This window comes from Diadema antillarum, unplaced genomic scaffold, assembly GCF_040938485.1.
Source record: "Diadema antillarum isolate AM-2024a unplaced genomic scaffold, OU_Dant_1.0 seq00001192_RagTag, whole genome shotgun sequence".
Taxonomy (NCBI): domain Eukaryota; kingdom Metazoa; phylum Echinodermata; class Echinoidea; order Diadematoida; family Diadematidae; genus Diadema; species Diadema antillarum.
Genome location: NW_027271989.1, coordinates 452,029 through 477,798, shown reverse-complemented (window position 1 = coordinate 477,798; position 25,770 = coordinate 452,029). Strand labels below are relative to the sequence as shown.

Genomic DNA, 25,770 nt, shown 5'->3' with positions numbered 1-25,770 from the left:
GTTGTATTATGTACTGTTCATGCTGGTTATGTAAGAGCGCCATGAGCATCATTCTTGATGGACTTCAGCGCACTATAAGAGGCCACTATTATTATTATTATTATTATTATTATTATTATTATTATTATTATTATTATTATTATTATTATCATCATTATTATCATTATCATTATTATTATGTTGGAACGTTTTAATATTTAGATTTAAAGTGCATATTGCATTTAGATAGCATGCCACTTAATCGAACACACCACACGACAAGATTGATGTAATTGAATGCATATTGAAATGCCTGTAAGAACCAAGAAAAATTATTTTCACGGATTCGTTTATACGGATTGTGTGCAAAACGAGTTCAACTACAACTTATAGTTCCAACTCCATAGACACGAAAAAAGTTCTTCCTTACGTATGTGTATATGTATGTGTATGTGTGTGTGTATGTGTATGTGTATGTGTGTGTATGTGTGTGTGTATGTGTATGTGTAAGTGTATGTGTGTGTGTGTATGTGTATGTGTATGTGTGTGTATGTGTATGTGTGTGTATGTGTATGTGTAAGTGTATGTGTATGTGTATGTGTATGTGGGTGTATGTCTTTGTGTGTATGTGTATGTGTATGTGTGTTCTTGTATGTTTGTGTGTGTCAAATAGAGATACATGGCAGACTGATTGCGAATATAATAATCGAGATTGTGTCTATGGTAATAAGATGATAAGAATAGTAATAATATCAATAATGATAATGGCAAAACAGTGATAATGAAAATGATTATGATTACAAAGATAACGATATGGTTTAGCCTTTGCCAATGTTTTATCAGAACGCCCTGCCATAATCATCACCCTTAGCATTGCCAGATACTCATTTATACACTAGGTCGAGAGGGACATCTATAATATCCTAGGGTGGAGTCTTGTCCATTATGCCACAATATAACTACTTTCTTTCTTGTGTGATATGATAGCCACGCACATGATCAACAAAGAATTATTCGCGTTTGCTGGTGTATTGTTGGGGATGGTTAGGGCCCACCCAAAAGGAATGCGAATACTTTGATACGTAAGTACTATGAGCGGCTCTACGCAATGCTATTAAAGTGGGCTAAGTCTTCAAAGAACTATACACGTATAGTCAACAGTGGTCAATGGGGATTAATTGCCTATGAGGACGCCTGCGGACTTAAAGTGATGATGTAGTATTGGTTGAGGTGAAAATATCAGCTTTTAACTTTTTGTGTAATACTTAGGAACCATTATATGAAATTTTAAAAATCATGCAATTCTCAGAGGAATTTAAAGTTTATTTGCTGAAAATCGGTTTTGAAAGGACTGAAATATCAAAAAACAGGAATTCAGAGTTTATTTGCTGAAAATCGGTTTTGAAAGGACTGAAATATCCAAAAACAAAGTAAAGCAAGCGATCTAATGAAAGGTGGATCCCACCTTTTATTAGAATCGCTTTGTTTTGGACATCTCAGCCACTTCAAAACCGATTTTCATCAAATAAACTTTGAATTCCTCATAGAATTACATGCTCTTTCATATTTCATGTTTCATAAGAGGTTTCTCATTATCTTAAAAAAAATTGTAAAAAATGTTGGAAACCTCAAACCCCGATTTCAACGGAAACACTACAATCCCTTTAAGCAAGGGACCTTAAAGGATTTAAATGCCTTAATGGTTTTATCCATTAACCCACTTTGGATTTTCATTCACTGTGTAGTGAATTCAACGTGAAGTACAGTAAGTACTCCGGAATTTTGGAGTTTCACACGTGTTTTTTCACGAAATGACGATAGCGTAACTACTCCAACCATACACCAGCACATAAACATCCTGCTTGTTTATCTGTTTCAACTCCGTTTATCAAAGTCTACATGCACATTGACATATCAACTAAAGCAGATAGGCTTTATCCACGCACTTTCCCCAACCTGCTATATATATCAGAAACCTTGAAAGACTTAAAGGCATAATCTACCATTTGCAGATGAAACAAAAACCCAGCATTAGTGCTTTAAAAGAGTTCTGAAACGTGAGTTAGTGATAGAAACAACCACTGTAAAAAAATTGAATTGGTGAAATCGATGCTAAGTATTGTTGATAATACAAAATGTGAACAATAGTTATGATAAAATGTTTCCAGACTAAACCGTGTGCAGTAACGGTTTATTGAGAAAAATACAGATATCTCCTTATATTTTAGGCTTTATTGCGAAAATTTTATATGATAGGATGTTTTGTGGTACAACAGACCTACACATATGCATTAAAAATAATGTCATATCCTAAAAAATATTTAAATCACTGCTCCTAAAGGCAAAAAGGACCTTTAACATTTATGCCAGATATTTCCAGGGGTTACAGCTCGTTATTCCGAAGGTTCGTTTTTCCGAAGGCTCTTTAGTTCGAAGATTCCTTATTCCGAAGGTTCATTATTCCGAATTTCATTTTCGGATTAACAAATCTCCGGAATAACGAACCTTCGGAATAACACCACCAATGCTCGGACTAACGAACCCCTTTTCATTTTCGCATTAACGAACCTCTAGGTATAGGGAATTTGTGTGTTTCGGATTAACGACCCTTCGGAATAACGACCCTTCGGAATAGCGAACCTTCGGAATAAAGAACAGCACCCATTTCCAGGACCAGTGTTCGAGTTTAATCAAAGACAAAAGGATGGTTGACAGAGAGTGACATATACTCGTTTTCTGACTTTTTTGTCACAAAATGCTTTTACGTCTTAAACACAAATACAAGGATATTCCACTCACAAATTGTGTCTCTCTGCACATCCTTATATATAATATTGCGCCAACACAAAATAGCCAGCATTCGTCAAACATGTCAAGATTATGAAAGCACAAACACACACACACACACACATGCACACATAAAAAAAGAAACGCACACGCATACACATATACACAGACATTTATACGAATTATACGAATACACAAAATTCTACGTCTAGACAGTGAAAAGCGAAAAAAAAATGTTCGAATGTATGGAAGTTGCACACAGTGTATCATCTGAAAAATAAATAGCACTTTATTGGAAGATAAAGGATTATGTATAGTATTCACAGTTGCGTTTGTACAATTCTTACATTCTTTATTGCATACATGTACATAGCAAGCGTACAGCAGCATACAACTAAAAAGAAAAAATGTTTTGGTTCAATATGGATTCAAAACATTTCTTTCATGATGAATGCAAAAATTCAAAATATAATCATTTCGCAGGAAGCTTTGCGCGTTTACAAGCGTCAAGCATTTTCCCAGGGCTTACGACATGCCTTTCAATCTTTTGGTGTGAAGAATATGAAGAAAGTAGGCCTACCCTGAAAAAGAGCTGTTTTGAGTGCAACTAGTGTACCAAAACTAGAGGATAACTGAAAGTCCAAAAAAAAAAAGAGAAAAAAAGAGAAAAAAAAAACAACATTATGGCATCATATGATTAGTGTCTCTTTAAACTTAAACCTTTGGCCATTGACAATATCTTCGCTAGCGTGATAGCCATTCGCCTATACTTAAAATGTTAGGATTGTTTTCTAAATGCACCAATATGCAGACATGTCTTTAGAAAAAAATACATATGTATGTATATAATAAACATTATAATACACATACTTCCATCATATGCACATACGATAAAACACTCATAATTATCCTTTCTTCGCCATATGGCCAAAAGACCTAGTACTTAACCACAGAAACGATTCAATCTCTTTGAAATACTTTTAAAGCATGGCCAAAATAATTCCGATAAATTTTACATCGAATTAAAAAAAGCAAAAAACGAGCGAAGGACACTCATGTAAGTTTGAACATACTTAGATTGTTGCTGTATTTACAAAAACAAACCATCAAAACTTTTGTCATAGTTTTCAACATCTCAGTAAATCATGACAACTTAATGTCTTTGTAATGTTACAAACATTGGTTTTCATCGTACATTAATTTCTGCGTGCATAAATATGTTATATACACATAGTAAAATATTTACAAATATATATTGATTGGTTAAATACCCAATAAACGATTGAGTGGAAGTGGCATGATATCTAGTATTTTCTGGGTTTTTTCCCCCGCTCTCATAGCTTTTAACGTAAAGGACAAACGCTAATTAAAACAACTACACTGTGAATGTAAACTGAAGCGGGAATATCTACTGCGTAACTGCACAGTTTGCTGCATGATATGGTAAGACAACACAAAATGCCAAGTAGCATGCAAACATTCTCTCTTTTCTTTTTCGATCAGAGAGACCGGCATCACAACCAGTATGTAGGTTGAATTAAGCGAATGTAATGATTATCGAAATGTCTACACAAACACATCTTCCGTAAACACGTGATGATCGCCTGACCAACTTTGCGCCACTGGTACCGCAGTGTGCCGGGCGGAAACAGTTGGCAGATGAAAGTCCACACGGCGATAGTAATTACTGATTGCACCGTTTATCGTGCTCGTGGAACAAAACGTGACGGCCGTCATAATCTTATCATCGCCACAGTCGCATTCTACTTTTCCAGTCATACAGATACTCAACATAAAAATCGTAGACATTCACCCTTGGATGATTCCCGGGGTCAGTAACCTTGGAAACAGAATGATTATCTGTAGTTGTTACCTGCTATTCAGACGGGTCGGTCCTGTGTACACCGCAAAGAGATAATTTGGGAGTTCGGATTTTGTCATCCCTTATTGTCCACATTCAATTCACCGTGATAGCATGATAATATATGTTGAAAACGAAAGTCTAGCTATAGGTTGCTTGGACAACAAACAACAATGATCACTCGTTGTCTCTTCGTACTTGTCCTATATCATGACATAATCCCTGCTTCCGGAGTCCCTTCTCGGATCCTTTATTATTATTTTTTTTTTTACATCACTTCATTGCCCATCTCACAGGCTTTACTCTTCCCGTCATTTTCCTCATCGCTGAAGTTCGTTGTTGCCAACGCTCTGCTTTGAGGTTGCAGCAAGTTTGCACCTCTTTCTTGAACCTTTAAAAGCTCAGGTGTAGGCCTACCATCAAATCCCGGGGAGCTTGCTGAATCCCCCCACTCTATTGGCTGGTTGAGGAGTTAAACCACTCCCATGACAAACGTTCACATCTGAGCTGAGGTCACGACGAAGCTTGTCACTCGATGTCGTAACAACATTGTCTGACATTCCCAAACTGCGCGCATTAATACCACCGCGAAGTTCTCGTCGACAGAAACTTGCTGTGCGTTTGAAATGTTCAAATCCAAGGGTTCACAGGTCGCACGTGACAATTTGCGAGCCGTTGTGGAAGACGGGTAACTTTGCTTTGGAGAACCGGGAGACTTCCCCGCGGCTGATGGCTACGAGATGGTACTTGTCGTTCTCGGTCATGTCTCGCGCTCCTATCCTCTTGTAGAGCTTCATCACGTCGGTGTTCCACTCCACCACAGTGCCTTGAATGGCCTTACAGCCTCTCTCTTCTGATATCTAAAGATCACGAAACACAGAGAACGAAACCACTGAGAAATTATTTCTACAGAGCAAGACTACGTATGTGAGAACCAAAAATAGCGATGAAGACGGAATGGTATTCGGCTTTCTAATGTAAGGGCATTAATTTCGCTGCTCTACCTGAAGGCATTTTATTATCCTTACCCAACCACTGCTAGGTACCGGGTATAGATTTATACATATCTGAATAACTTTTCAATAGAAATGAATCGGGACTGCAATTTGTCCTGTTTGCGAGTCCGAAATCATATCTACAATGCTACAGCCCCCCCCCCCCCCCCACACACACACACACATTAACAAACGTGTACAGGTTTAGAAGCAGCTATAGTTCTTTTATGAATGTGAAGTTCCATGCACAAATTATCATTATCCATGTTCAGCTTTCGTTTTCGTGTCTCAATTGAACTTTTTTTTTTTTTTTAATCTAAGCAGGGAAAATAGTATGGGCTGTAACAAGTGTCACGGACAGAGAAAGACAGTGACCGGGGAATGAATCAACTGAATGGAGAGGATTTGTGATAGATAAGCGGGAAACGAGGTAAAAGTTCGGAGATGTCTGGCATTAAAATAGAAAGAGGAGATGAGAGCAGAAAGTGAAAAGAAAGAAGATGGAAGATTACATGATCACGTGCTTCCGTGAAAGCACCTAGACCCACGGAGGGCGAACCACACGGGGTCGCCATCTTTTGCGCATTATGTTGCAAGTGACCAAACTGTCCAAAAATCTCGCATATCTCTGATACATACAAATTTATCACAGCGCTGTCTTTAAAAAGTTATACAGTCATATCTAAGGTACATGGAGACTCATTACCATACATGAATCGATTTCGGTTCTTTTTAAACGTCAGTCATGCACCTTATTTCAACTTGAGAAAGGTATTTATTTTGTATTCAAGGACGGAAACCAAAGGACTGCAAATAAAAGGTGATCCGATACTGAAATCGATTGTTTTGCTCAATTTGTTTCTATAACTATTATTTCTTGCACTCGCCATGTGTGTAAAAGTAGGGCCTATATAACGTCTATTATGTACTGCTTCTACGGAATGATAAAGAAACCAATGAGAGTTATTGACGGTATACAAGGTGGTGACCTCAACACCAATGAGACGGACTACATTAATGATAATGCAGAAGAAATGTCAGTGAGAGGCAAATAGAGTAGGCATTTCTCGAAGTTTGACAAAAGACCTAAAAACCACAGAGAGAACATAATGGTGGTGAGCAGGCGGTGAAGGATATGCTGTCCTTCTCATACCTCTTCAGAATAATTGGTATGGAAATCGCTGAAAATGACGTATTATGTGAGTGGATTAGGTTTAAAGGGCAATTCAATTCAATTCAATTCAATTCAATCATAGTTTATTTCCAATCAACGAAAATCAAAAACATAGTACAATGTATACATGTCATTAAATGATATTGTGCAAACGCTTGCAAAAGATTCATGTAATATATTATAGAACAACATATATGTACAATAATAAAGAGGAACACTGTACAAATACTACGTGGGCGAGCGGAAAATAAATTCGATCATGGAAAATAGTGATCCACTAAAAATGGCAGAATGAAGCACCGTATTGCATAATGAATACCGCGCAGACAGACAATGAGAGAGATAGATGCAGAAAAAAGAGAATAAAAGAGAGGAAGAGACAGAAAAGAGAGAGAGAGGGGGGGGGAAATAGAAAAAGAGATATTCAGGAAAAGAAATGAGAAAGGGGAGAGAGGGACAGGGGAGAGAGGGACAAGGGAGCGTGGGAGAAGTTTTTCAAGGCAATGTCCATTTTGACATTCTCTGAAACTCGCCCCATTTCCCATATTCGCCTCAGTCACAAAGCTACAGTCACCTTGGGCGTCACGGGGCGGGGGGGGGGGGGGGGGGGGGGATGGTGCGTTAGTATAAACGCACCCCCTTGAAAAAAGCTGGTGGCGCTCCGATTCACGGTGCAATAGAATAAACTAATCAATGATACCAAGAAGAGACTATTCAAGGTGCGGGAGGACAATGATTACGTCACATCACCAGCTTGTGTGACTGATCATTCTCATAAACATGGAAATGAGTGACGAAGAAAGCTATTCCACTGACTGTATCATAAGAAATCGAGACTAAGACCCGCTGAAATGTTAGTTTCGAATACAAAGTAAATGATATATATGTAGATATAATACATAATGTGTGTGTTCTTATATGCATGTGTTTTGTTGAAAGCAGCAAAAGGTTCATGAATACAAATGTGACTTACCCTGGCTATTGTGTGAAGAAGTGCGAGTCCAAGGCCAGTTCCTGTGAACAAAACAGATCAAAAGTAGGTTTTCTCTTTCGTCTGTATGAAAAACAAATTAATTGATAACTGACAATAATTATCTATAAAATTACACGTCTACGCACAATCTTATACCTCATTGTGTTTTACTGATATATTTTTCTTAGTGTTTATAATCTTGTCTGTGTTAAACTTTTTTACAAGTGTGAAACCCGGAATATAAACCTGGAACGCCCTCATGAGAGAGTAGACCATCACTTCCGGTTCCGCCGTCGCATGTCAATAGCAGATACATTCAGTCTGACTATATGAGACTCAAACGAAAGGACACAATAATTGACAGAATAAGAGAGAAAGATGGGGGGGGGGGGGTAGGGAGGAAAGTGTCGATAAGAAAGCATGTGTGTGTTATGGGCGATTGACAGATAGGCCTATACTATTGACAGAGACTCTTCATGTGACTCGACCTTCATTTACTGCCCATTCAAATATCCGACGATAGGAACCCTATTAAGAATAGAACTGCCCATCAGCTCTGTTATAATTGAGTGTGCATAGACGTGAATTACAGAATGAACCCTACCAATATCTTAGACTCTGGAAATTTGGCCGACAGAAACTAGCGGCTCGATATTCGGCTCCGATAGCAAAGTGTGTAGACTTTTTTTCCCGAAGTGCTACGGGATTCCCAGTCGATGGCCTACCATAAACACTGTGTATTATAGGGAATACAAACATTGAGACAAACCTCTATAGTCTGCATTGATGTAAACGTCTTCCAGATAGAGGAGGCGCCCTTTCCATGAGCAGTACCCCATGAAGTAGAGGGCGTAACCCAAGATGGAGGACTCTTCGTTCGCCTCCTTGTCTTCGAGAACGATGCATTCGAACACGGGGTTCTCACCGAAGCCATCTCGACGGAGATCTGTAGCAAGGAAAAAGAAGGCGATTTGTACTGTTACAGGTCTGACATCTGTAAATACCCATATATCTAATAACATGATCCCTCTCACATCACACTCTCATAAATGGTAGACACGTCAGCGTGTATCAAAACTAAAGAGTATTTATTGGCGAGACATTACTGATAAAGAAACAAGCTGGCGATATTAATGCACAACGTGGCAGAATCCATCAACCTAAAAATGTTTCAATTTACAGCACTTATTACTGTTTAGGCGTGGATTAACATGTACGATGTACGATTTCCCTTACTCCTCATATTTTACCAAACAAGTCGGCATATTCCAACAACAAAATCAATGTAAAATGCACTCTGTGTATACTTATACATGACGGAATATATAATCTTTTTTTGTTGTTGTTGATTATGCTGTTCATATCAGGATATTGAAATGCTTGTATGAATTATGTTTCCATGATTACATAGAGACTGTGCAGTATAATTATGGCATTATGTCTTTGTAAGCACTGATTACATTGTTATAATGATATCAGACACATAGTGATGGAATTACATCATGTGTCCGTATATGAACTCCATTTCAGTGGTCCCGTCTACCTCTGATGACCAGATTGTATTGGTTTGTCATATAAACGTCATGGACTCGGCTTTGAAGACTTAGCGCAGACTAATCCATGATGAGAATTGGCATTGTGCAATTTTCTGGTGTATATTGCACGCGAAGCAAAATATGCGGCATGCTACAAAAACAAAGCTGAAAAATTACCAAACTGATTATTTTGTAAGGCTATGGATTTGGCCATCGCGAATACAGTCAAGGAATAAGTCCACATCCTGGTTACTTCCGTCATTTCATGGCAAATCAGATAACAGAGCTGTCCCCTATAGATCACGTGACATTTTGCGAGTGAAAAATTATTGTAGAGTACGACATACCTTCCGCCGTGACTTCCACCCGATCTCCGTAATCTTCGCTGGCTGCCAACTTCTTCATGAGGACGGAAATTTGAGGACAGTCTCCAGCATGACCCTGCCGTATGAGGTATCTCGTCATTTTCCGCTCCTTTTTGGCTGCCTGCAGAGAGAAGAAAAAAGAGCGAATCGTAATCATTAAAGGCTTCTGTAAGAGGTAATTATCATGTGTTCACGGGAACATTCCTCAATATTTTACTGAGTACTTTCTATCTGAATAGAATAAAAAAAAAACAACGAGTTAAGACGTGAAGTTAAAAAGAATGAAAAATAAGATAATGACCTTGATATGAGGAAAATAAGATGATCATTTACTAGCAAAATCACTTTTAAGGAAGACTTTGGTGGTTAAAGATGTCCATAATATAACACCCTATAATCGGTCGATATTTTGACGTGCAAATAGTCAAATACTGCTGCAGATGCTCATTCCTTTCGAATGTTCCCTGAGCTGGAACTGTTTCACTGCCTGTGTACAGGTGTATGCCTGTCGAAACAAGGAAAGCTAAACATTCCTTTGGAGGAAATGGTATTTCGTCATCTCTTTTGTGGCGCCAATTAAAGCGTTAAACCCGAATGCTATTGAACGAAACGCCGTGCGGTTGAACGAGAATTTCGTTCTTTTCCTCAAACTATGCAAAACCTTTTCTTACTACTTGTGAAGAGCGCTATTTACCCATGCAGGGATTACTATTGTGTGATTACGTCATGCAAGAACCTTTAAGCACGTTATGAATGGTCTTTGACTCATGGGAGACTTCCGGAATGCGCTGTTTGTAACTTTCATTGCATAGCAAATGCATAATTATCATAGTCCCCCTTACAAGTACATCTATACCGAACATGCTACCTGTTATTTTTTACTCCTTTTTCGTTGCTATACAAAACCCAAGTCTTGCACTCACTGTGGTACATGATTGAAGTTGAAACAAAAGGCATGTATATAGCTTAAAACGCGGAAATGATTTCTCTTCTGGTTACATTCACCCCCGTGTTCTGATTTGGCAAATTATGGCATATATACAATAGACCGATTAGTTTGTTGCAACTTGGTCTAATATCAGGTGGTCTACTTCCCAGTTCGTCTAACATCAGTACGGCTAAACTCACTTGGCCTTCATAATGTGACTATCATTGATGAATCAGGCTATTGTTAATCATAGAATCATCCGTTTCCGACGACCAAAAAAAAAAAAAAGAAAAAAGAAAGAAAGAAAGAAAGAAAGAAAGAAAGAAGAAGCTCAAAAGAAATTTGCAGCAACACAATTATCGGGGATGTCCTATGAAATAGAGCCATCAAAATCACTATTCCAAATCAATATAGTCGCAGCGTCTACTGGTGATGATAAGGGTATTATGAATAAAAATTAACTCAGGTTAACATGCAATTGCTTTACACAGTCCCTTTAGAAGAACTGCGTAAAAAAGCTAATGAGTTAAGGTATTTCATATCTGTTTTCAAAGTACATCATGGGCCCATGGAGGCCCTATTTTATTCCGGTTCTAAAAAATTCCAGCATGTTTTCTAGTGAAATCCCATTCTAATCCTCAAAGCGGCCTCAAACTGCAGCCTACACATTTCTTTTCTATGTATCGGGGGAGGGTTTTTTTCACTTAAAAGTTGTTCATGTTTTGAGTATCTGCTCCAGACACAAACAGACAGACACACACACACACACACACACACAAAGAGTCTCTCCAATAATCAAGCATCCTCAGCCTTCAATATCAGGTGAATGGCTTTCGCGAAGAAAATGAAAATGGTCCCTGGCAACTGTAGTGTTTCCATTTACCCCTCACTCTCCTTATGCCTCTTGCTATGTGTTGTCTAGCACTTTCGTTGAGAATTCACAAAGATGAGTTGATCTATTGTGATCACAGGTGTGAGTTCTTCGCGGAATGCGCGTAAACAAAAGTGGAGCAGCTGTTCAAAAAATTTTACACCTTCTTAGGCGTGGCTGATTTCTTTCGCGATGTCATGAATAATCATCAAGCGATATGTACGCACTTTGTTTGTTTGTTTCTTTGTTGTTGTTGTTTTTTTATTGTCTCTCCCAACCCGAAAGTGCTGCCTTGACTGCCAGGTTCATGGATGTCTTTTACGTGTTTTCCATTGTTGATTTTATGACTGCTGATGTATAATTTTTGCTGTCCATAATCATTCGTTTATGAACATATCGCGATGCCTTGTAGCCATAAAACTCAGTCTCCGACTTAAATGTCTAAATTTCCTTGGATTTTAGCCGGCAGGAGGTGGATTTAATTAATGTTAGGAAGGCTCTAACGAGCAAGCTACCACGGTGATGACGGCCCCGAGTCTCCAGTGAAGGACAGTATGCATTGGTAATTACTGTCTTGGCACAGCGCTGGCCTAATTGGTACCAGCGGACTGGATCGAACCAAGAACCTCACAGTCGAGAGTTCGGTGGTCTAAACCATGGAACCATGATGAATTTCTCGACGTGGAATACTTTCCGAACACGTGCACACGTTGTCTCGTGCAGGATCCCAAGAGCAGATCGAGGCAGGGAAGATGCCAGTATATAAGACCTGAGTGTAAGTATTCAAAAATCAACCTTTGTTTACAGACGATCGAGGGGATCACACGTAAGGAATTTCAGGATAACAATAAATGTAAAAGGCACGTGAGCACTATCAATCGGTAAGTAAAAATAATCTTCTATGTGACACGCAGCCAAATAGATTACCCATCTGAAAATCATGTTATAGTACCGTAGATTGTATAACGAGAACAACTAAAATGGCTGAATGCGTTTTACCTCGTATTATGTGGGTACATGAGCATAAAGACAAAATAGGCTTACGACAACGTATAGCAAGAAACAGGAGGTCACATTAAAAAAAAAAAGTTATAGCTGAAACTGTTGCGTCGACCAAAATAAGATTGCATGGATGATAAGCACATAACAGTGTAAAATGAGACAGTTTGGTTGGTGTATTTAGCCCATCTGCTATAGGACAGAAAGGAGCTTACCAATGGCGGGGGGGGGGGGGGGGGGGGGGGCACATCAGACACTAAAGAACAGAAGTTGAGACGAAAGTGTTTGGTTCCTGGTCGCTTTTGAGCTATTTAAGAGAGGCTTATCCGTAATTTTCTTTGAGGTTCAGCAAGTTAAACCTTTGGCGTAAAACTTTAATGGCCCAAGAAAGCAGGCGGGAAGACACGACGCAACAACAAAACACAGCAGCGCTGCAGCCAATCGAGTACATACCAATATAATTACAAAATCAGTCAAGCATCGTAGCTCTAAGAGATCACTATTTAGTACACATTTTCCCGATTTCTGCTATATCCCAATAGGCTTGTTAGTGAGCTCATTTCGTTCTTTCTCCTGCAAAGGGAAATTTGGCCACATAGCTGTAAAGGCATGTGATTTGTTCGCACGTGTGGACAGCTTGAGAAGTTGACCTACATTTTTTAACCCTGAATTTGTGTGCTTTTGATGCAGATAAGCGCAGAAAACTCCACAAGGTTTTCGCACAATGCCAAAAATCCTTCGCACAGGAAGGGTTAAACTCTCTTCCGACTTGTTTGCGTTAATTAATTGATAAAGCTGTCCAAGTCATTCTGCGCAAATAAGAAGACCGACACGAAAAGAAACTACCAGTATAATATACATTTTGTACAGATGCTCCATGCGGAAGCAGACTTGTCACTAGATACTGGCTTTATGGCGTCAAAGAGTACGCCTCACTACATTAACATCAGTCAGCTTTTACCCCAAAACCGTCTGCCCTGTCTATAAATGTTTGGTTTATGGGAAGGATGAAAAGAACACTCTAAGCTTCCAAAAGGCTTGAGAACCTCACTAGCTCTGTGCAATGTCAATGCTGTAGGCCCCCTATTTCCGGCGTCGCTTTACCCCAACCCCCCCCCCCCCCTTTTTTTGGCCTACTTAATCTTATGTGGTGAGACTAGTTGCAATCGACTGAACCTATTTAAAGTTTAGAAATTTCTCCATGGGCGTCTTTCCCCTTTCTTTGACTGAAATTCACTTAGAACTCTATACGCTCCGAAGCCCTTGCTATAAACTATGCTTCAAAGGTACAAGTCTACCTCGACTCTCGACAACTCGACCTAGCCTTCCTACATTCCCTGCTTCAAACCCTTCAATAAACTACCTGAATGAAAGAATACACTAGACCTCATACAAAGTTAGCTGTTATTAGTTAATCATAGTGAGTACCATGGCAGAGTTAGTTCACAGTGCCGTCCGACCTTAACTTGCAGTTTACACAACTGCTGTTCGATTTTAGAAGGAAATGAATCAAAGGATATGCGTGAGAAAATTCTCGATATGGTTTGGGTTTAACTTCCCAACAAACCTTTTCAATCACTTAAACGGGTTAGCCACACAATCTGGCGGTTATCGATACGAGCTTTTAAACATTCATTTTATAACATTATGTAGTCTAAGAATTCCGAAGCACATGTCACAAAACCACAATGAGATTACGTGAATTGATATCTGAAAATACGCATGAAGATCTATAATCATTGATATTATATATAATATATATATATACTCTCTTAAAAAAATCGAGTGAAAATATTCACTCTTGAAGGAGTGAATACAAAAAAATAGTGAATTTAGAGTGAAATAGGAGTGAATTTCGAGTGAAAATGTTCATTTTCACTCATTCTGGAGTGACGTCAGGGATCACTCGAAGACTTTGGAGTGATCCCTGACGTCACTCTAAAACGAGTGAAAATGAACATTTTCACTCAAAATTCACTTCAATTTCACTCTAAATTCACTATTTTTTGTATTCACTACTTCAAGAGTGAAAATTTTCACTCGATTTTTTTAGAGAGTATATATATATATATGATATATATATATATATATATATATATATATAATCAATGAATGTTGTAGGTGGAAACTGTAACAGGTCATCGAGGAAAATTAGATGTAACCTCACACCACATTACTCGATCTAGTCGATGTTGATTTACTTCCCAATATGACTTCATGGCTCGATTCAAATGGCGGACAATGTTGGGCTAGACAATCCCCATGATCACGTAAGAGTGTATGGGAACAGTGCGTCCTCCCATTAAATAAAATAACAGACAACAGTATAAGCAATGAAATGTTATTTCACGCGCAACAGAGTGAATAGATACCATGTTCTATGCAAAGCTAGCACTAGACGACTGGATTTAGCAGTGTTTTTGTGTTAGAGATGAGATAAAGCTACAGCTATAACCGTGTGGTGCACCTTGAACCTAGTATAAAAACAAGCAAAAACAAAAACTGCAGTAGGTCCATGGGTACACTGACTTAACCATGTAATAAAACAGACGATCAACTTTTGATATCAGGGCATTATATCATACGCCGAAGGTAAGGTTTCACGCTGTTCACAAACGCCTCGAGTGGAACATTCTTTATGTTCCCATCCCTGTGAAAATCTATCATCCGTGTTATACTCATTTTCTTGTTGACCAGTCTTTATCAGAAAGCTAAGCTGGAAAATGCCATGCAGGAAACCAACGTGATACTCATAGGAACTAACAAGAAATGGGACTGTTTATTACCTATTGTGTATTCAAATTCCTTTGATGGGCGTTCTACAAGATGGAATGTACTATCTTGTTTGTGTCAGAGGAATAAAAAAAGAACAGAGTATCTCTCTCCATAGTTTGTGGAATATTTTCGTCATTAGAATTAATTTTCGCCTTGATATATGTCAATGACAAACAAAGCGTCGTTTCAAGAGTAAAATAATGTGCTGAGGCTGCATTATCTATATTTCTACTCATATTTTGTTGGGGTCTTACCGTTTGGTAATTTAACACCAGAAACATATTCTTCAATACTGCATAAGTCATTCGACAAGTGCTTTGTATACGTGTGACTTGTGGTCTGTTTATAGAAGAAGGTCTACTCATTATCCTATTCTTATGGAATGGGTCGGCATTTAGTTATCATGCAGTGAATGCTTGTAAGCAATGCAACCAGGGAGACGAAGGATTATGGCCCTCCGAAGGACATGACGATGAGGATATAGGGTATCGCCGCCGGGAGTAATAGCCCCCCGGACTTGAACCCAAGGACCTCAGGATAATAGTTCATTATAGTCTCACCTGCTGTGCTTACGTCTCCTTACCGTTCTTTTCTGGCTTCTCTTTCCAATTTCTTTTCCTTTATTTCTCCATCTTCTTCCTGATCCAACTCCCCGAAGTTACAAGAGTTCATTAACCACCCATCGACATCATCAATTTCATTCATTGTTACTTTCACGGCGCACGCAGCGCTGTATTGGTCCCAATGGAAAAAGTTAATGCAGGGAAAAATAATTATTGATTTCTGTGTTCAAAATGCAGGCGACGAGCTTATTATGGTGCAGGGACTTGTGATAGGCCGGTTCTGTAATGTATTCAGACTTTATGCATATTTTGTTCACAGAGGTTGCACTTAACAACTATAGAGCTTGCCGCCGAAGAATTGCCCGACCTAGCCAGGTCTAGGTGAATTTCTTCTTATGGAACATAATATTGGTTGGACAGGAGGGAACATGTGAAAGAAACATGTTGTTACTACAGGCTTTAGGAAAACATTATAAATTATTATAAACTACAGAAATGGTCACTTGATTATGAAACAACATGCAATCTGACGCTAACGAGTGACAGCGATGATTAGTGGTGTCGTTATATCATTTTTGCGACATGTATACATAATTATGTATGATTAGAATCAGTCCTTTTAAATACATCTATATAGCAATGTATTCCTTACCACAATATCGCAACGCAGAAATTTGGTCTTTATTGTCTTCATATTTCAATATGATTTCTTGATTTTGCATGCATATGATACACCGGTGGTAGATATCGTTGTTTGCACAGTATTTCCTCTGGAGCTAAAGCATAAGTTAACTTTCTTCAAACCCTGCCATCTTTGAATAAATCAACTTTCACTTGCTGTCGGGAGCCACATGAACCTCTAACATTATCTGGGTCAGCGTGCTTACAAAAGGAATGTAGAAAATCACGTACCCTGCGAATGACCCCGCGTTCACTACGCCTAACGATCGATAATTACTGAGACCGTTAACAAAGTTTTTGATTCCAAAGCACCACAGAGATTTCACATTTTTTACTTGCTTTATTCTTTTCTTCCGCTCCAAATACCTTAATTCCAACGAGGGATGGTAGCAAACAACAATGAAAAAAAAAAAAACATGTCAGACGATACAAAGAATTCCCGTGCTAGTTCGGTTTCTCTAACGTTGTCACATAGAACCTGTACCTTTGATAGCACACCAATCCAACAAAGTATAATTATGGTGATTGATCATGCTTTTTCTTTTGTTAACTTTCGTCTTTTAAAGGAATGAAGATGACTAATGGCGTGATGCACAGGTTGGGAATATAATTATTCCTACGTCGGTTCCACATAGCATAAAGCTTTCTTTTTATATATAGCTTAAGGGGTACCTAGGCCCTGTAAATGTATACACGCATGTTTCTGTTGTATACTGTATAAACAACACACAACATGGAAACTCGTTGAATATGCACTATCAAACACTTTTCTGGCATTATTCATTTATTCATTTATTCATTTTCACTTTAAACAGAAAATATGAATTTACAAAACATATCCTACTGGAAAATAAAAGAATGTATATATTCTAAATGTGTCAGAATATAATATAATCACAATTATAGGTTGCTAAGGAAAGATGGATGATATTCAATTAATGTTGAAAATTGAGGTGAAGCTAAAAAGCAAGGCTTGTTAGAGAAATACGCATTCCCCTCAAAGCAATTTTAATGAGGTACAGAAAAATGTTGGCTACAGAGGAACGTAGATGTGATAGTTACAATAAAACATCAAACATCGACATTCATGTATTACTAATATAAATCAACACTTAAAAAAATAAGAGGATTTATAGTCTTTGCTCTGTGAAAAGGGAAGAGAAAGACATTGGAAAAGAACTTTTTTTAAGGATAAGATCAGTTGCAAGTTAATCTCGTCCTAACGATCTTTTTCTTACTATCTCTCCGTTATTTCGTCAATAAAGCGTGCAAATGATTAGTTTATACATGAAACCGACGGCAAAGAACAACAACATAATATGCATTCTATTAGCGAGAAATCTGACAATACCGACGTTGGGCCATACGAAATATCGATTTATTGATTGTAGGTTTATAACCGCAAGGTCTCAGCCTATAATCTCTTCTCGCCAGTAATGCGGTCCAATCCGTTACGGCCTGTAAAATCGAAACGCTCGAGTAAAGTTTTTGTATTTTAGTAAAGCTCTTTACAGAGTGAATGAGAGCTGTGTTTAAGGGGTGCACGTGATTTCGATCACACGTGTGGCTTTGATATGCTGTCCAGATTTCTTTTTTTTTCTTATTGCAAGCAATACCCGATCATTTCTTATTGCAAGCAATACCCGATCAGTTTCATGGTATTCTTCAAAATTATGAAAGCGTTCATTGCATGCCTCCGTATGCTTCGCCCGCGGTGCGGATGAAGATGTCAAAGCTTGTAGTGGTTACACATAGTGTGGGTCGTAGGTTCGAATCTATAGCAAAGGCAGTGTTTATCCACGATGCCACCCTGGGGCCCTGCGCAAACTGTGAACCTTTATGACGTCACTCTGATTGCAAGTGACAGAAGACAACAAATTCTTGGTTTGTGCATGGAACTACCATAGCTCCAATAGTTTATGTGTTTTGAAGGCAGATTTCTTTCCAATGACACCTATCCCTCCCCCCTCCAGAAAAAAAAAAAATTAGTAGCAGTAATTTTGAAGACGCGATAAATACATCGTAATATCATTATATTTCCAGTATCATAAATAGTGCATGCTCCCCCTTTTTTTAAATCTTAGTTACCAATTAAGATATATAGGCTAAAGGTATTGTGCAGCTCTTCGTTTGTTTTCGTTCCTCCTGTTTTCGACATTCGCTGTAAGATTTGAGCTGGGGAAAGTTCATGCATGTGCGATTTATTGGACCCTGGATGACATTCCGTTCACTATGCTCTCTTTGGCAAAATCATGTACAAAATGTAATTCAGCGTGCCAAGATTAGTACCTGAGGGAAATCTAACCTGAAACGCCCATCCAGGTGCCATCAGGCTTGCGAGTTTCTACTCATTCACGTAGCTTGTGCATGAATTTGTGTCGGGGAGCGACTGAATGAAAGTAGGAAAATCCTCAACAAGAACCCGAGTCAAACCACCTTTTTTGTTTCTCTCCTTCGTAAGAAGCGATGATCAACACCAGCTCGTATGGTAACCATTATCATCACGTGGGCAATATGAAATCAATTGATCTATCAACCGAATCCGCTTTTTTACACCCCACGTCGCTACCTGTCGAAGCGTTTACTAGTAAAAAGCTACGTGCTGCTAAACAAAGGATATTTTCTTTTGTTTTTCTGTACGACCTGTAATCCAACCTTATAGAGAACCGATCGAAGAAAGAAACGAAATAAAGGAAACAATTCAGTAAAGAAGTATAATGTACAGTCTGCATTCCCTTTTACTATGTATTGATCGTTGTGGCAATCCTTGGTACTTTGTTTATACGCCTTGCTGAGTCTGTTGTTTTTGTCCTGCAGCGCACCATACCACCTGTCTATGTCACGAAAATGGCAACATCCTACATCGATCCCCAAACAACAAAACGAAAAAAAATAAATAAATAAAGGGACATCTCCACAAATACTTCATGGGTAACAATATGATTTCTGAAAGTATGGCGGTAATATCTCATAGAAAAACTAAATTCAAACAATTTCACACGTAGAAATGTGGCAAGCCAAATATACCGCTAACAGTTCCATTAAAATTTATACGTGAAATATCTTAGAATTTTTCAAACTAACCATAACATTTCACAAAACAGCAAAATTACTGAAAATTATCACCTGAAAATTAGACAAGGTTATCATGTCATTCGCATCAAAGGCTCCAATCTGGAATGCAAGGAAACGTAATTTTTACCAATTTCCCATTTGTAATGATTGAAGTTTTACGAAGGGCATGCATGATCTGTATATAGGCCAATCCTATATACTTTAACTTTAAAACTTGTTTTAAAGTTAAAATTTTAAAACAAATTCTAAACTACATTACGTTCATACCGATATCGTATTGCTATTTTTTCGCGAAAGTTTTTGATCAACTTCCACATTTTCTTTTGATTAAACATAATTTTCTGGGGATTAAACATGGTTTTCTTGGTTGGTATCCCCCCAAAGACATGAGAATAACTAAAAAACAAACAAACAAACAAACAAACAAACAAACATATCTTAGCACCCGCGCGACAACCACAGGCACTATTAATTATTAATAACAGGACAGAATAGGCGTTTTTATCAGCCCGATGTTTCGAAATAGCGCGCTTTTTTCTGACTTGGGAAATTAAAAAATATCTCGAGCTTGGATTTTTATCGGGCTGATGTGAAAATGCCTAATGAGGTTCCATCCATTTCAAGCTGCATGCAATTATCTCTGCTATTCACTTGAAAATACTATACACCTTATTGCATTATTATGTTTTATAATGTATACTGCTCAATACAATTGTTTATGATTATCTATTTGTGTAATGTTATAACTTAAATCACTGCACTTGTTATTTTGTGTTTAGTGCTTTTGATATTTATATTCAATTTGTATTAGATTGAATGTGGAAACAAATCAAATCAAAGAAATCCAACAGATAACAGAACTAACTAGATATCGTTATAAGTTTTGCCGATATGTAAAAAGAGAGAGAGAATACTGTAGATAAACTGTAATCAGCAGTGCTAACTACAAACAAACAAACTTCCTTGTTTATTTGTTTACTGAATTCAGTGAGAAAATATTTCTGTTGGATTTAAGTTACTTTAAATTGTTGCAAAGTTGAATACGTATACGGAGCTGCAAACACTCAATAGAAGCAAGCACATTTTGATTATATAGATTAGCACATGGAAGTGTTAAAACAAATATTTATGTAAATAAAAATCGTCACGACAGAAGTGAAGGTTGGGGGTACATAAACATTATGTCATCCTAGTGAAGCAATTAACACTGTCACCCTGGTCAAGGTGTAAATCCAAGGCAATACTTATTATCAACACTCCTCTATTATTCGTGCATTCCTGCTCTTCTGTGCTGGGCAAAGTATCTGAACTCGCAGCTAGTACCCGATATTTGCTTAACTCCACCGTTAATACTCCTCTTCCTCTCACAGACCGGGCCAAACACCTCAAAGGTATAATTTACCATTTGCAGATGAAACAAAACCCAACATTAGTGCTTCAAAATAGTTCTAAACTGTGAGCTAGGGATAGAAACAACCAATGTAAAAATTTGAACCAGTATAATCGAAGTTAAGAATTGTTAAATATGTAAAATGTGAACAATAGTTGGAATAAAATGTTTCAAGACTAAACCGTCTACAGTTATGGTTTAATAACAAAAATAGTGATGTCTCCTTATACTTCAGGCTTTATTGCAAAAATGTTATATGGTAGGATGTTTTGTAATACAACTGACCTACACATATGCATCAAAAGTGATATCTTGAACATTTTTTTTTCATATCACTGCTCACAAAGGTAAACAGAACCTTTGACATCATTTCTAATGCCCTATTGATTCTCTTATGATTGGGGTCATAGGGCCTCTATCTCACTTACCACACGTATGACTAATTTCTACCTTTATGGACTGGGTAAAACATGTCAACTTCATGTTCTATGCCTTGTCTTTGCTCTTACCGCTAGGTAAATACTCACTTTTTTTAAATATCTTTGACAGAGTATTTTCCTCCCTGACTAATGTCCTGTTTCGGCTCTCATGGCATTTACAGGTCATTCATGCTCAATGCTAGTGATGCACAGACTTACAGATAAGTTATATATTACATAAAGCACTCTCGGTCAGAAATAGACAAAAGGGAACATTTGGTTATCTAGGGGCGGCAATGCCTATAGCATTTAACCGCTTACGTAAAAAGAAGGGGGGGGGGGGCTAGTATCGGGTCAAGGTGTCTTGTTCCCTTACGATTTAAAAGACCCGTTTGCACCCCCCCCCCCCCCCCCGGGTTGGCTTGATTGACACCAGAGAGGCCATCTTCATTCGCTTACCAGTGGGGTAAGATCGTAAATTGCCGTCTAACAAATCTATGTGCATCGAAGAAAACGCTTATCGGTAACGTTCGACTGCGGTCGAGATTCTTCGTCTTGCGTGTATGTACGCCTACTTGCATAGAGCTCAGTGATTAAAATGTGTACACAATTCGTTACGAAGATTGCTGAATACATCCGAGTCGAGTAGCAGCCTTCCCATTGCATGGTTTCCCCACGGAACCGGATCTTTAATCATAAAGACACTCACATTTAACACATTAATGCAGAGACGGGGGTTGTATGGATCTATTAATCCATTGCTTGGTGGTCTCATTTGGGATTTCATTGTCTCGTTTTAGTGAATGGTTTCAGGAATGTGCAAGGACGCTTCTCCCATCATTTGCTCATGGCCAATCATGGAACCAATTGGCTTCCAAGAATGGGGCTTGAGAACAACAGCTCAGTTTTCATACCGTGCTCACTCCCACCCGAAGCCTCACCATCCCCCGGTTTGTGAGAAAATAAACAGTGCAAGCGGGAAAGGTTGCCAAATCTCACAGCCGTGCAAGTCGTATAAATTTCTATAATAATATTAAAGCAACAGAGCGTGGAAATTTTAAGCGGGATCACCCAACAAAATACTTCATATGTTTTAACCTTCCATGCTTATACAGCTTTAACCCTCGGCTCAACAAAGAATAAAATGACATGACGTAATTACTCGTCGTTTTGTCCTTTGTTTTGATGTAATCTCGATGAGTTAGATAGAATAATGGGAAGGATTCAGTACCACAACTTCTGACAGACGATAATTTTTATTTACAGTAATTTTTATTGATATGTAGAAGTATTTTCCTGCCACAAAATGTAGTGGACCTCTAAACTTAACCTTCCTCAGCGCTGATACCTACCAACTTTCGCTCGAATTTCGTCGGAAACGCATCTTTGGTTTCACGGATTATCCAACGGAGTGCATTATGTTGTCGATTCGTTGAATAAGATACACTGGCGTACAATCTTCTTGTTCTCATGACATTGTAGGGAACATCAAGTTGAAAGATCAAGTAAATCCCTAGACCAGTAACCTCAAGTATGTTTTGTTTGTATGACTGCACTCTGCGCGCTATGCGGAAACATGTGTCTCCTTTTCCCCCCACCCCAACTCCTCAAAAAAAAAAGAAGAAATAAAGGAAACGGAACAGATAGAACACTACAAAATATGAAACGGTTATGGGACGTAAAACCGGCTATAATTTCTGGAAGAAAGACTCCTCACTCTTAAAAGGCCATTATATACCATTTGCAGATGAAGTAAAGAATCCAGCTTTAGTGCATAAAAATAGTTCTAAAATGTGAGTTGGGGGTGGTAGCAGCTGCTGTAAAGATGTTAATCAGGATAACCATTGCTAAGTACTTTTTAGACAAACAAAATGTGAACAAAATTTATGATAAAGTCGTTTCTAGAATAAACCGTTTAGTTGATTTAGAAAAATAATGACATCTTTTTATGTTTTAGGCTTTATTGCAAAATTTTTATATGGTACGATTTTGTGTGTGTGTGTGTGTGTGATACAACTGACCTACACAATGCATAGCACTCCAACATTTTTTTTTTGTATCAATCACTGCTCCCAAAGGTAAACAGGACCCATAACTAAAGAGTAAATTTAGAAATGAGGACCAGCATGATATAAAAACACACACACACACGCACACACACAAACAAACCACCGTGAAGTGAAACGTACCTCGTATTTCCCGGATGATGCTGGAGTTGTTTCACTTTTCTTCTTTCTGAAGAAGCGATTTGAGGCCGACGTAATCAAGTTTGAGATCTTGGACGTTTTGCCGCTTTCCATCTTCAATAACTGTGACAATCAGCAATCAATGTAAGTATTAAGTATGAGTAAACGATGAGTTTTTGGAAAACGACTAACAACTCTTCTTTCTCTGTCCAAGCAAGCAAGTTATTGACAGCCTGCGCCGAAGTGTGAGTTAGGACAGCGGGAACAAAGCTGAGTACCCCGTTGCGCATCAAAGCTGAGCGATAGAATCCGAACTGCAGCGATGAACCCGATCATATATCGAACACTTGCAATACATGAGTTCCACGAGCGCTCTTGTTATGCGTAGTGCATTTCACAGACTGGTGGAAACGCAATGGTGCTTCCCGATTAAAAAGTGATCTTTCCTTCACACTGCGATAGTTTTGGGGAATGCGGATTTGACTCTTGTCTCTACAGGATAGACAGACGCTCTCATTGGTCCGTTTCGATAGCCACCCAGCAACTCTGAACTACAGCTGCACTCTCACTGGTTGGTGAGTTGCGTTACGTCCAGACCGAGTACACTGGCAAGTCAGGGGTATTATGTGCGTGCGCATAGAAGATAGAATGTGAAAGAAGAAGAGACGAACTATGGCTGTTATATGGGGAACAATACAAAGATTTTGATTTGACTTTGATTGTGCGCTGTGGGTCTCACAGCTATAAACAGTATAAAAATTCTTGATATTCTTGAAATTCGTGATATTCTAGAATTATATCTCCGTGTTTGTTATCTTAATGAATCAACTTGTGTCACATCATTCATGAAATTTGCAGGAATTTGTAAGGAGGGGATCATTATTATAACGCTTAAACTCAGCTCAGATTATTTATAGCAATTCTATCATTTACACGTGTCTTATCTACTTCGAAACAAAATTTACAGTCCCTGGTGAGTGAAAGTGGACGCGTCTATCCTATAAAACTGGTGTCGCCTCGACATTATCAGAAAATTTTTACACACTGATTAGTCGTATCATTCACGTTTACAATCACCGCAGTGATATCATGAAAGGTGTAAGGGACATCTGTGAATTTTGTTTTCTCTCGCTCTGCCGTTGTTTACTTTCTAAGTCTTCCTTTTAACTCATGTCATATCATAACTATAATATCTGTCATGACAACAACCATTATCGTATATTTCTTCTCGAAATCATACACGATGAAAATGAAAATGAACAAGCACAAAATCTATCATGGTGGAGCCATAATAGCAGTGGAATTATACAACAGGACTTATTTGAAGTAGAAGTTTTTTTTTCAACTTGAATAGCGCGTGCTTGTAATTAGGGGAACCTCTTCGATATCATAGATCATGTCTAATCTATATCATAGTGGATCTGAAGTATAGGGAGGGGGAGGGTTAGGGGGTATGCCTATACCAAGGGGGGGGGGGGGCTTTGATTGTATGGTGATTATGTGTGGAGAACTGGGAGCAAAATATAGGACCTTTAATCATTTATTCATTTTATCATTTTTTCTTTCCTTCTTTTTTTCTTTTTTGAGAGAAGTGGCAGCAAAACATGTGAAAACCTCTTTTCTGTTTGTGTGGTTGTCAGCCGATTTGCCGAGAGAGCGAACGCCCCTCCCCTCCCTAGCAAAGAGCTACGTACATATTATTACACTTTGTGACAAGTTTCAAGTGTATCGCGATTCCGTGGATAACCATTTACCGATTGTGCTCCGAACCTGTATATGTTCGTTTTGTTTTTGTCACATTCATGTGGCATGTGGAAATATGAAATTGTGACCGGTGCCATTATTCAAAACTGTATCAATCTACCACTCTTGTATATCAGTTTTACTTTATCGATTTTTTTTTTTGGTCCTGTTTGAGAGTTGTGACTTTTTCTTTGCTTTCAACTGATGTTTTTCTTCTGAGGGGCCCAGATCCCACAAGCTTTGTCTTTTTAAAGGGTCCCTTCATTTTTCGAATTATCCATATTGTTTACTTACTTCTAATCACTTGAGTTTTATGATTATAAATGATTATCGTAAGGTGCTACAATCTTTGTACATTCTTTTCATCCTTCGTAGTTTTACGCACCTTATTTTTTGTTACAAAAAAGTGATGTTTACATGTTCTTTTAAAAAATGAAATAAAAGATTGAATTGAATTGAATTGAATTGACT

General features: G+C 38.2%; 1 protein-coding gene across 1 annotated transcript; it reads right to left on the bottom strand.

Annotated features, from left to right (window-relative positions):
* Positions 1-5,228: 5,228 nt before the first annotated feature.
* On the bottom strand, positions 5,229-23,965 carry LOC139744591 (thialysine N-epsilon-acetyltransferase-like). The gene is made up of 5 exons (XM_071655020.1): positions 23,560-23,965; positions 9,652-9,790; positions 8,539-8,715; positions 7,770-7,810; positions 5,229-5,487 (listed from the first exon to the last, which is right to left on the bottom strand). Exons 1-5 carry the CDS (start codon positions 23,668-23,670, stop codon positions 5,272-5,274), a joined length of 684 nt encoding a protein of 227 aa, XP_071511121.1. The 5' UTR covers positions 23,671-23,965; the 3' UTR covers positions 5,229-5,271.
* Between the last annotated feature and the right edge of the window lie 1,805 nt (positions 23,966-25,770).